General features: G+C 47.0%; 1 protein-coding gene across 3 annotated transcripts in view; it reads left to right on the top strand.

Annotated features, from left to right (window-relative positions):
• Positions 1–12576, top strand: part of STAC3 (SH3 and cysteine rich domain 3) — a 238144-nt gene that overhangs the window by 162912 nt on the left and 62656 nt on the right. For all 3 annotated transcript variants that reach the window (XM_069653571.1, XM_069653573.1, XM_069653572.1), the window contains one exon: positions 2886–2935. In XM_069653571.1, coding sequence (XP_069509672.1) covers positions 2886–2935 — 50 coding nt within the window. The remainder of the gene's footprint in view (positions 1–2885; positions 2936–12576) is intronic.

Here is a 12576-nt window from a genome sequence, read left to right as displayed (position 1 = left end):
ATGCCTTTTGTCCTATGCAATTTGGGTGGTTGTGAAAAGGCAATTTAATGAAATATGCACATTTCGCATTGAACTGCACATTTCTGATGTCACATCACATTACAACAGAGTTTACCTTTTTGACATGTGGGCGGAGCCCTGTGAAAATGGGCAGAGTTTTGTGTGGCAGTGGGCGGGGCATAAATCTCAGGAATTTTGATTAGGCAGGTATGCCGACTTTGCGACACAAATGGTTGAGAGCTATGCATAAACCCACAGACTCCATGCTCTTCCCCGGAGACCCGGAGAAGAGCATAAAAACCCTGAGTTTATGGGCTAAACCCGGAGGTTAGGCAGGTATGGGTGATAGCTAATAGCAAACCTTTGAAGACAAAAAGAAGATATCGAGGCTGAGTACCCCAAAAGGAAATACACCGAACACGGGTTACAAAGGAACATACAAAGATCTTTATTTTATACTGAACAGTTTCAAAGGGCAAAGCAACAGATAGCTATCGGCCCTCACTACAACACAGCGAATTCCAGCGTGGTTCGGTGTGCTCAGTGAGTGGGACTGTACTTTAGAATAGTCACACTCTTTATACCCTCAAAATTACGATTTTCAACCCATTTCCCAGTTAATATTGGTTAATACATTACGGATCTAGGGTTCGGCCGAGTTCGTACATCTGCACATTTAGGGTTTACCTTTAATGTATTCACTAACAAGCCTTAATAGTAACAGTATATCTTAGGATTTCATGTTGAGCCTTCTCAAACAGTTTTATACAATGTAGTCAAGCGAGTGTTCACATTTCAGTATTTGAATACATTGGGCCTCATTACACGGTAGGTGCTAAACCATGGTGCTATTAGCACCATGGTTCATGCCGGTAATTTACTGATTCCATCATGGCGGAATGGGGAATTACCACCCCATTCCGAGGTTGGCGGGGCGGTAATTCCCCATGCCGCCATGGCCCTTCCCCATTCCCATTTTTGCCCCATAGAGCATAATGGGAATGGGGAAGGCTCTAATTACGGTACTGCAAATTGCGGTACCGTAATTAGCACCAAGGTCCCTTTGTGGGTCCCTACTTTAACGGCTGGTCTACACCAGCCGTTAAGGTCGGGTCCCGCAAAGGGACCTCGTAGTAAGGCGGTAAGGGTTAACGGTCACCGGTAGGATTACCGGTGACCGTTAACCCTTACCGCCTTCCGTGTAATGAGGCCCATTGTGTTTAACATATGCTTATGGATTAGCTTTGTTGGTGCAAGCAATCCTCTACACACAAGTCAGCGAAGGACAAGGTCGCAGTTCATGACCCCAACATGTAGCCTGCAGGCAAGTTATGCATTAGTTTATACACAGAGGTCAAGACGGCCATGTTGCATTCAAAATGACATTGTCCACCATCTTAGAACACAGGCTGACTTTAGAGGGAGAATCTAAAATAGCGGATAGATCTAAAATGGCGGCTTACACTGATCTAATGTCAAGACCTTGCAATGCGGATTTTCTCACAAGTGGCTTATAAGCAGCTAAGTGTAGGCCAATATACATATATTCATGCAGTATAGGAGGCACAATATAATTTCCTGTTTGACAAACCACGCCTTCATCCCAGGATATGATTCACTTTTCTTTGCGAAATTGGAGCGTCACCCACTGTGATTGCCTAATTTCCCTAAAAACACCAACTAAAGATGGCCGCCATGGAAAACCGTAAATGGAGTAAGTCCCTTTACTATTTCCATGGTGGCCATGATGGGCGAGTCATTGAAGGGGCTGCTGACAGGTAATTGGGAGGGAAGGACAGGGTTGGTGCGCAGCAGAGCAAACACTAGAGGGTTTGGTCCAGGACTGTGTGGTGGACACAAAGGGGTGCCATTTTTGGTGCAGGCCAAAGAAAAAACAGCTGAGTTTGGGGGAGAGGTGTTGGCTGCCAGGGAGAACAGAAGAAGATAATGGAGGAGTTTGCCTCCGTTCCAGGGCAACTGATTGACCAGCACCTCTCCCCAAGTACAAAGTAAGCAATAATTCTCTTTTGCATGGGTTGTACCCTGTGGTAATGACCCGGGTCCTGAGTTAGCAAGGGTTTGTGGGTGGGCCATTACTACGCAGTACAGCCTGTGGGATGGGCTAATATAACTATTTGCACCCTCTGGGATACGTAACGGGGTACTCAAAGCATTTTATTTAGTAAAATAATTGTCCGGGGCAGGTGCACATCCCAAAGTTTTAGACAAAAAATGATCCAAGGTGGACGCAATGGAAAACAGAGGTCAGGGCTCCTTGGAGAGTCTGCTTCCATTTCCATGGCTAGCTTTAGTATTGGGTGGGGTTTGGGGTGGAGTGGAGTGAACAGAGGTAATTGGGGGTCAGGGAGTGTGAGGCAAGTAGAGCTTGAGGTACGTGGAAGTTACAGGTAGGGGTTGGGTATTTTAGGAAGCAGATGGGCGGCAATGACACAATCTGCACAAATGGGGCATTTGCAAGCAGCCCTGAGAATGTGGGCGTGGATCTATAGCTTCGGTCCGCATTCTGCTCGAGGAAATTGGCTCAGGCAGTCACCCAGTCTAGGGGCCAATATAATTTTATGGATCCCTAAAAAACCCTGGATCTTCACCAGACGGATGAGGACGGTGCCCTCCAAACTGTTCTGTGATTGTTTCTATTGGGGGAATAAAGGCTTTGCATTCAAGTGCTTCCGTTCCAATACTGCCTCCTATTGGCCAACATTCCTAATTCTGGCACATCCCTCCTGGCTGGCGTTTACCTTTGCGTGGGAGGTCTTCTGCGTTTGCCTTCATTGCTCAGTGAAATTTCAAGTATAGTTCCGATAATGTGTAACTAAGCATCAATGAACAAAGTGAAGCAAACTAACCAATTTGTCCTTTTTCAGGGAACCCTGAAGGTGACAAGAAAGGCGAGAAGAACGCTGCGGATGACAAGGTACCTAGTTTAATCGCCACATAACGGCCTGTTACATTGAAGGTCGTCCATCTTGTGCAGGGCTTTGATGCGACTATCTGCCCACTCCTGCTGCACTGGGTTGGGTCACGTTTTGAAGAGCAAAGGTTGTAATGGAAAGCCAACACCCCTCCCCTGGACTCTCAACTTGATATTAATGCAGTCACTGTCCCATCCCGTAGACTTAGTGGTTGCCTTTTCAGCAAGGAGCTCTCACCAGAGTTCTAATCCTGGATTCCCGACTGTGATGCAGCTCTGCAATCCTGGATAAATACCTTGTCCTCCTTGTGCTCCGTTTCCCTCTATTGCCAAAATTGAAGGTTATAGGAAAAAGGCTGACCAAAACTGGACATTTACATAGCATACACACCTACAACATAACTGCTTCACTTGGGTCTTTAGTTTCGTAAAATAAATACTAACCCATTAGTGATCCAATATGGCTGCTAATCCATATCTGACTAATCGTTGGACATCCTGCAGCGTTCCCACCACCTGGCCAAATCCATTGATTGCAAGTACAGCATAATGTGAAGTCTTGTCTCGTTTCCTTGATTGTATAAGAGTAGATGGTCATGCATAATGCTGGTTTCGAAATAAGGTATTTCTATTTATTTATTTATTTTAATTCTTGTTACGCGCCACATGCCCGTGGGCCTCATTTTGCCATTTTTTAGGTTCGGTCCGATGTTTTTTTGGTTCTTGCCATTAAGGTTATTCCATGCCTCCAGAAATGTATTTGTTTTTAGTGACTCTATTTCTGAGAGTTTTTTCGTTTTTCATAAACTTAGTTGTTTCTCTTTGAGAGGGCTTTAAGTAAGCACAGTGTGTCCCAATACTGCTCCCTGGGGCTTTATTCTTAGCGACCCTATGTTTCCTCTTGGATTAACTCTTTACAGTGTTAAGCAGGGATTTACGGTCTGAGTTACATGAGCCATTTTGTCTGATTTTGGTTCCCGTGATTTTTTTATTGTGAAAAGTCAATGTCCTGACTCTGCCCCAAAGCTCTTGGGATTGGAGAATGTTGGAGGAGATAGGAGTGGGGAAGCAACATTCACATTGACAGTCAAGAACCTTGGCTGCATATTGGACTCAGACCTAACCCTGTCCCACAAGATCAGTAATGTATCCAAATCCTGGCACTACTACCTCAGGCTTCTAAGATGCATCTTCCCTTATCTCTCCTGATTGACTTCTATCTTGTCAATCGTCATGTCCAGATTGGACTATGCAAACTCCATGTACCTGGGTGCTTCGGCATACCAAATTAACAAACTGCAAAGAGTCCAAAACCCTGCTACTAAACTCCTCCTTCCACTACAACGAAGGGACCACATCTCGCCTGCTCTCTGCGCCCTCCACTGGCAACCAGTTGGACGGAGGGCCACCTTCAAAATCATGTGCATCACCCACCGAGCAGTACACAAGGCAGGCCCGTCATAACTCCAAGAGAAGACTATGTGCAACCGCCCAACACGCAGCCTCAGGTCAAGCACGGCCCTACTACTTATAATCCCATATTTTAAAAAAAAGTAGCAGGCACTCCTCTCCAGAAGGAACATTGCATGATAACCTGTTCTGAGATGAGAGTTTGCAGCACACGCTTTTTGATCACTGTACCTTTCACAGATGGGAAATATCCACTTGCATATCAGTCTTTGTCCCGCCCACATGGGTCACCCTGAGTTACCTGGGGGCAACCAGACATGGACTCCCTGCTCACTGTGCTCCGAGAGGCACAGCTTCACCTCACTGATGAGGCCCAACAAGGCTGAAAGACGTGTATGGGGTTGCTGTTGGTACTCTGTTCAGAGAGGAATTGCCACTGCATTTCGGTGCTGGACTGCCCATGTGGGCGGGACAAAGACTGATATGCAAATGTATTTTCTCATCTGTGAAAGGTACAGTGAGCAAAAAGCCTGTGCTGCAAACTCTCATCTCAGAACAGGTTATCATGCCATGTGCTTTCTGGAGAGGAGCGCCTTCTACCTTTTTTGAAATACTTATAATCCCAGCCTCCAATTCTATCAGACTTGGAAGGTCAGCCTACTCTACCCTGTCACCTACTCTGTGGAATTCGCTACCTCCTCATATTTGGCACAACCAGGACTACATGGCCTTCCGTAAAGCGGTAAAAACATGGCTTTTCCCAAATCCATGAAAAGGTCCACCCATTGCTATGTACCCATCTCCCTATGGCCTTTGTCCTATGAGAATCTGCGCTAACCAGAAACAAAACATCACTGGAAAATCATGTAATATCTCAAGAAGCCACCAACAACCCAACTCGAAATCCCTACATGGACCCTGAAAATGGGCCCTCCAAGTCCAACCACAGAGCATCTCGAAAAGGACTGCCTGGTCTGAAATAAATCAACATACCCTCACCGGCCAGGAACCATGCACCGATAACCACAGACACTCATTCCTACCATTATGCTCACTCTCCTCTTTACATCAACAAACAATAGAACGCAGCTACACTGCTCGATCAATACGGCCTAGCTGCACACATACCTATATCGCTCTTAAAACACCTCAACAGCCTGGTAGAACGCAGCTTTACCCCACGAAAAAATTGGCCTAGCGGCAAACATATTCTCTTACACATGCCTCACAGCAGCGAGAAGGCAGACTGAGAGACCAGCCTCCTTGCTGCGCACATTACACTGATCCCTCACATCCACCGCACCACACTTAGCATTAGAAAACAGCCAACCCGCGAAAACCACTCTGGCTGCTCACATACCAAGTGCACCCAAGGACTATATGCTGCACTACTCTTTCAACTGATACGGACCATGGTTACAGGTCGTTATGAGTACAGATATCTCAGGACTCCGTTAGGACCTCTACCAACCCCATCATACTGGAGAGAACCGCAAACCTACACTGGCACTTTCCCTTTTCCCCTGGGACAGGAGGAGCGGTATGCAAAGCACCAGTCTGCTGCGAAGATAAACTCACCCTGGCACTTCCCTCACTCAGCCAGGAAACGGACCATTAAAGAAACAGACCACCCTCCATTCAGCATCAGGGCTTGCATATTAAACACACTTCTATCGACCACAACAGCAAATGGACTATCACCAACTTAATGCACAGGGGAAAGGGCAGATGGCAGACCCCCAAAATGAATCATGTCCCAGCATTAAACCATTTTTCCTGGACACAAAGGAGCAAGCCAGGCATAAAGGAAAACAAGAACCAATAAAACACTGGAAGCATATGGCCTGCATTCAATATGGCCACCGGTCGTTTTAAAAGTGGAACACCTGACCGGCACAGCCAATCAGAGCGCTGGTATCTGGTGCAGACAGAATCCAAGGAACCCTGTTTTTTATTCTGGGAGCGGAAAGGAAGGGTTGAAGATATTCGGATGAAGAGGTGGCGCAAGAGGAGCATTGCTATTCGGGGAGCTGAGAGACACAAGCAGCTGAGAGGTCAGCTGACGATCCAGAGCCGGCTTAGAGGAAGTATTTGAGACTGGGAGCACTAAGAGGTCTGGTTGGTAAAGACCAAGAGAGCTGGGAGACCCAAAGGTGGGAAGAGCCTGGAGAAGCTGGAGGGTCACAGGCACCCAAGAGACCTAACGCTCCCTTGCTGATAATGGGAATGGCTCTCCATCCTTTGTGGGTGAGAAGGGAACCATAGAAGGTGACGTACAGAGAAGGGGGTGAGAGATCCTGGATAGTGAGAAGGGCACTGCATCCCTTACAGGTGAGACGGGAACCATGTCCTTTTGAAGTAGTCAGCACTATGGGCCTTATTACAAGTTGGGCGGTGTGCCAGTGGTAAATCCACCTGAATACCACCCATCTGAATTACCATTACCACCACATGGTTTGGTGGAATTACTGCCAGATTACAAGTGACGGTGGAGGTGTAAATCCCCCTTTTTTGAGGAGTCCAGAGGACTGTATGGGGCTTTTTTGGCAGAATTACTGCAGCTGTAATTCCGTTGATTTTGCCAATTGTTCGGAGATGAGTTGGAGGATTTACCTCTAGCAGGTAGCTGGAGGTAAATCCCACACTCCAGGGCCATACTCATAGTATGGCGGAATGGGAAAATTGGTAGTCATTACGTTACCGCCAATTTGTTCCTCCTCTGCCATACTTGTAATGAGGCCCATATATATCCTTTGAAGGGAACCGGGGCACTGTAATCCCATATCAGGAAGAAGTGAACAAGGCACCATACGTCATGTGTGGGTAGCCAGTAGCAAGCAGGATGGCTATAGACTTGTGAAGAGGTTTTGTGGCAAATAAATGATGGGGCATTTTACCCGTGTGACTGTAAGCTGTGAACATAAGCAGCTGGGCACTCTATCCCTTAGACTCCCAGTATGAGCTAAGAAGCATCTGGTTGCCATATCCCAGAGACTATGTTGTTTTTAGAGACGACTAATATATCAATGATAGGGCAAACTATGACACTTCATAATGTGACCCATCCTGACACTGTTGCTCTGAAACATGGTTACAGATTATGTGGCCCTCTGGATGTTTGCATTATCCCTAGCAAGCATATTCAGTGGGAAGGATCATGGGAGTAGTAGTCCAAAATATCTGGAGAAACACATAATGAGTAGCATGAGCTAAAACCATCTAAAAAAAGTAATCCTTGTTCTGTTATTGCATGGGTGTGTAACCTGTGGCTCCCCAGATGTTGTGGACTACAACTCCCATGACTCCTCAATATTGACTATGTTATAAAGTGCAGATGGAAGTTGTTGTCCAAAACATCTGGTGATCCAAAGGTTGTAGACCCCTATTCTATATATAAAAGCCACTGGCCCCTACAGGCATCATTCCCAATCCCTTCTCTTTGTGTACTGGAGCCAAGACACATGATGGGCTCTAGGTGCAATTGCTTACAGTCCCTTAGCCGGTTCATTAGCCTTATTAGAATAGTACGTCTTATAGTTTACCCCACCTGGGCACTATTTGGTTAGATTGTCTCTTTTTGTTGTGATTTTTTTTCCAAATTAGTCCTGATGAAGGTCTTCGAAACATTTTTCTGTGCCAGGTGTTGGATCTACCAGAGTAGTTACTGGCCTCATTGAATGATTTGCTGCCATTTTGCATGCATTGTCTATGCCTTTGACTGCTTGGTCTAGTCCCTTCTTATTTCTATTGCGGCTCCTGTCTTGGAAGGTGCCCAGTAGGGTCCAGCTTTATCTTCTGGGGAGTTCTTGTGGGGACTTTTGCTGTGTTGTGCTGTTCAGTAACGAGGGTCAGTCGGGAGCTATCTGGTGATTTATTATCCAGTTGATACCCAGCTTATCTGGTTCTGGTCGCTCTGCCATTACCTGGGTCTGACCTTGTCCGCAATGGCTGCCTCTCACACCGACCCTGAGTGTGCATCAGACCCTCTCTTATGAGTGTGAAGGAAGCTGTGCACCCGTATCCCGTATCCCGTCATTCTCGGGCCTCTGTTTAGAATCTGCCAATGGAGGGTGTAGAATTAGGCGCAATTGTTTGGCCAATATTGGTGGTATTTTTTAGGGTAAATATAGGGACGAGGGCAGACGGGACAATAGGTCAAAGTATAAGGGGCGCTGGACTATACACTGAGGAAAGAAGCGCCTTGGAAACATTGAGAGATTCCCATTTTTTGTTAGAAATCACCATACATGCCCCATTGTATTTTGGGAGCTGCAAGCCCAGTCCTAGTTTTAACTTTGCATTCTGGGACTTGTTGTCCTGGGTTTATAATGGGGGCATCCAGGACAAGTCCCAGAATGTAAGGATGAAACCAGAACTTGAACTAGCATGGAATGGGGCTTGTTGGCATGTATGAACCACACTGCAAGGCCCATCAGCTGCCAAGGTTTCCTTGAATTATCAGTGTGCAGGGAATAGATGGTGGTTCATTTGTGGTGAAAAACATCCCATTCCAAAGCATTGCGTGGAGCCTCAGGGCGCCAATGCAGCGTCCATCTCCTTCTGCCGCTTTGCTCTGTGCTCTTCTGCTGCCATCTCCTAATGAACACCTTTGTGTGGAAAGCCCACTGGTTCCCCACCATCTAGTCTTGCCTTGTACAGAAAGCCTGTGTTTTCAGAAGATGGGTGTTTTTTTTACTGGTCTATCTGATGAACCAACTCACCTCAAAAGCAAACTATCTGTCAAAAGAATCGAGTAAAATCTAGCGTGGGTTTTCAGAAGGGGACACGTACGCTTACGCACATCGATGCTTGGCTGTCCCACATCCCTGAAGCTGACACACTGCGCCAAGTCTCTCTGCTTCCACATAGAGAACCACCGCTCCTCCGAAACACTGCAAAGAAAGCCCAGACAGCATGGTACCAACTACGTGGAAAAGCAAGCCCTCCCCCCATACAGGTTCAGAGTCACTGCACAAGCCCGGCCCTATCTCACCGGGACAGAGAGGGAACGCCCCTCTTGCTGGCCTACCCACCGCCACCCAGCACTTATGAGAAGCACCCGCCATGCGGCTGGCCGCCTCATCGAAAGGCACCCACAAATAGCACCATATAATGCCCTACTTCACTGGCTACCCTACAGGCAAACATCACCTTCACACAAAGCTGTCCTCTTGCACGCCGCCTCCGAACTGGCAAGCAAGGTCCCTCTCTCGGGCAGCCAGCTCATCACCAGGCGTCAGGACCTAGCCAGACTAGAGCAGCAGACACGCGGGAAAGAAGAACCCGGAAAGAGGCGTTCTCTATCTGTTCCCCAGACTCCGGAACCTCGGACCTGTCCACATCGAACCTGTCTCTACCCTCATGCAATCCAGAAAAGAAAACAGGACTCTCCTCATTAAGAAGCATCTTCCTCACACCTGATGAGACTCTTCCTGCCACGCCCATTTAGCCAAATGGCCCTCTACAGCCCACCGCCCTCTTCCAGCCCCCTCACCCATTTCAGCACTATCACATGTTTAGCAATCATTTTAAATGTTAACTATTCACTGTTCCTGTAAACGGTGTGCAGGTAGGAAATGCTATTTTGTAAGGACTCCCCGTGGAACTTTCTAGTGTATGCCTGTCACCCCTACTAATGCATAGCGCCCAACTGCTTCCCGAAGTCAGGTTTGTGCTCAATAAATACCCAAACAGAAATTAATACAAAGTGGGAGACACCCCAAATTCCTGCTGCCAGCCCAACAAAAACATGGGGCGGCCCTGTTGTTGCCACAGCATTAACCCGAGTGAAGAGGGTCAGGGTTAGCTGGCTCCCTCAAAGGAAGCTTACTCCTCTGACCACTGGTGTGGGGTGGATATGACAGGGCCCCACCCATGAAATCCCTGGCTCCCCCAGCTCCAAGGAGGAGCGTGCATGCAGCTGGGCTGACCTTAGTGACTCTTTCATTTCTACGAATAGGTGCATGGCTTGACCTGGTGCTGCTGTCCCCTTCCTGGGTTCTTACAGTGAACAGGCTGATTCAGATTGCGACCAATGCAGGGAATAGTGCGCAAAATAGCTTCCCGCTCTTTTCCTCAGTCTCTGCCCATTCTCATGCCAGTGGGGGGCGGGGCATGAAGAGTCACCATTGAAGCTAAAGGAGCAATGACAGGCGGCACGGTTGCTATGGCAGCCAGTGCAGGAGATCTGTCCTCTGCTGTGCCCTTTCCAACCTTGTGGAGATCTCCCTGGATTCACTTTTTGCTGGGGTGAAACACTCAGGAAGCCATGCAGGTCCTCGGACTCTACATTTCCACACACGAATGAAGTGGCTTCCTGAACCTTCTCTGCCGTGTGCAGAGATGGATCGGAGTAGAACGGAAGCGCGACTATGCAGACTTGCTCATCCGCCATCTTGTTTCACTGGGACCCGATACCAAGATCAAAATGAAGCTGTAAAGGCAGTGGTCGAAGTGAGCGGAGTTCCACTACTTTTTAATGTTAACAATTACACTACTTTTTGCAACCATTTTCTCTGTTTCGCAACTGTTCTTTGTGAAGTTAAAGCACACTTCAACTTTACCACCCAATAGCAGTTAGAGCTAAAGTGAAAACTGTTTCAACTCAATTGGCTGTCAACCAGCATGGCTGCCACCCTTCACAAATGTGTTGCATGTTTCTCCCCTCCTGTCTACCCTGTCCCCCACCAGGGTCACAGTTCCACTACTTCTGTTTGGTACCCCTCCACTAATAAATATATAGTGAGAGACAAAGCTATTAAACAGGTGCTAGAGTGAAAACCTCTACAAAGGAGGGGAGGGACCAGACACTTTTAAAAGATCAACATCATTTTTAATAATAAGTCATTAAGGTTAAAACAAATTATTAAATTCAGCGGTCCACAATACAAAACTTCACATCCAATATAAAACAAGGAATACGTAACAGGCACTAAATGCAAACTAAAACAAGTTCAGAGGAAAAACACATAAGGTACATATAAAGCAAGTAGTAGTGTACCAAATTCCATTAGGATTAGTGTATCATAAGTTAATGTCTCTGTTTTTAATCCAGAGAACTGTCTTGACATGTTTCTGTTCTTAAAACATAAATAACGAACATTCATCAGGAGAGGGTAGTTATAACAAGAAAACCTAATTCCTATTGGATCATGGATTAGATCAAAGTCAGTCTCAAAGCACCTGTAAAGTTAAAAACACGTACCCCTCCACCACTGCTGTAAGGACTCTGTAATTTTCTATTGTATGTGTGTAGAGTTCTTGAATATCAAAAATAAACACCTTCAGGCCATTTCAAAGGACTAAACCCCATGGAGCATGGATAGATTTTGACAAGCGCAAAGGTAAGAGGACAGCAATTCCCTTAATAGGACCCCAAGAAAAGGAAGGGGGGGGAGGCTGTGCTCAAAAGCTTTGGAACATTTTCATCAGGTAAGTGTGATGGGTGGGGATAGGAAGAAGTGTGACGGGGAGGGGAACACCAGTAAGTGCAAGCCAAAAGTGTATGTGCTACAGAGCAATACATGTGAAAAAGTACTTGGTCCATCCAAGAGAGCTGCCAGAGAGAGTGCACAAAGGCCTAGGCAGCCCGAAGGCCTAGTCCAGGTGGGTGTCAGGCAATATAGAGGCCACCAGAGAATGTCCAGTCAAGGAGGCAAAGGCTTTTTTCAAGAAGGTCTTGAGTCCTTTTCTGAAGCGGGGGAGGCTTTCTTACTCTCTGAGAACAATAGGCAGATGGCTTGAGAGGCTGGCCCCTGCTGAATCAAGAGACCTGCCTCCAAAGTCTTTATCTTTGGCTGCCAGACAGTCAAGGCCGTGGAGGAGGCGAGTCTTGTGGGCCTGAAGTGGCAGTATCATAGAGGCTCCATTGGACTGAAGGCTGTAGTCTGATTCAGGAGCATTAGGGATGTGTCGAGGGCGCAAAGTGCAGAACTCTCTTTTCCCAGGATTGTGCCCTGGCTTGCAGGGGGTGACGGGAGCAGCATTGAGTAAGCATTTCTGTGCATGGTACTTGTAACTGGTGGGCGGGACTGCACAGTGTGTATGTTGTGTATAGTCACCTTAGTATCTGCAAAGCGCTAAGTTGCTCTGGGAGGTTTCATAGTGCTATGAGGCACCTGGAGGGGCATTACTGCATACAATTGGGGTTGCAGCTCTAGGAAAAGGACGTGGTCAGGAAAGGCAGTAGGTATAATAATTATCCAAACCTCTAAGAAGAAACACTAGGTCATAAT

Source organism: Ambystoma mexicanum, chromosome 3q (assembly GCF_040938575.1).
Source record: "Ambystoma mexicanum isolate Mex_15411 chromosome 3q, UKY_AmexF1_1, whole genome shotgun sequence".
NCBI classification, from domain to species: domain Eukaryota; kingdom Metazoa; phylum Chordata; class Amphibia; order Caudata; family Ambystomatidae; genus Ambystoma; species Ambystoma mexicanum.
This window is presented reverse-complemented; position numbering and strand designations above follow the sequence as displayed.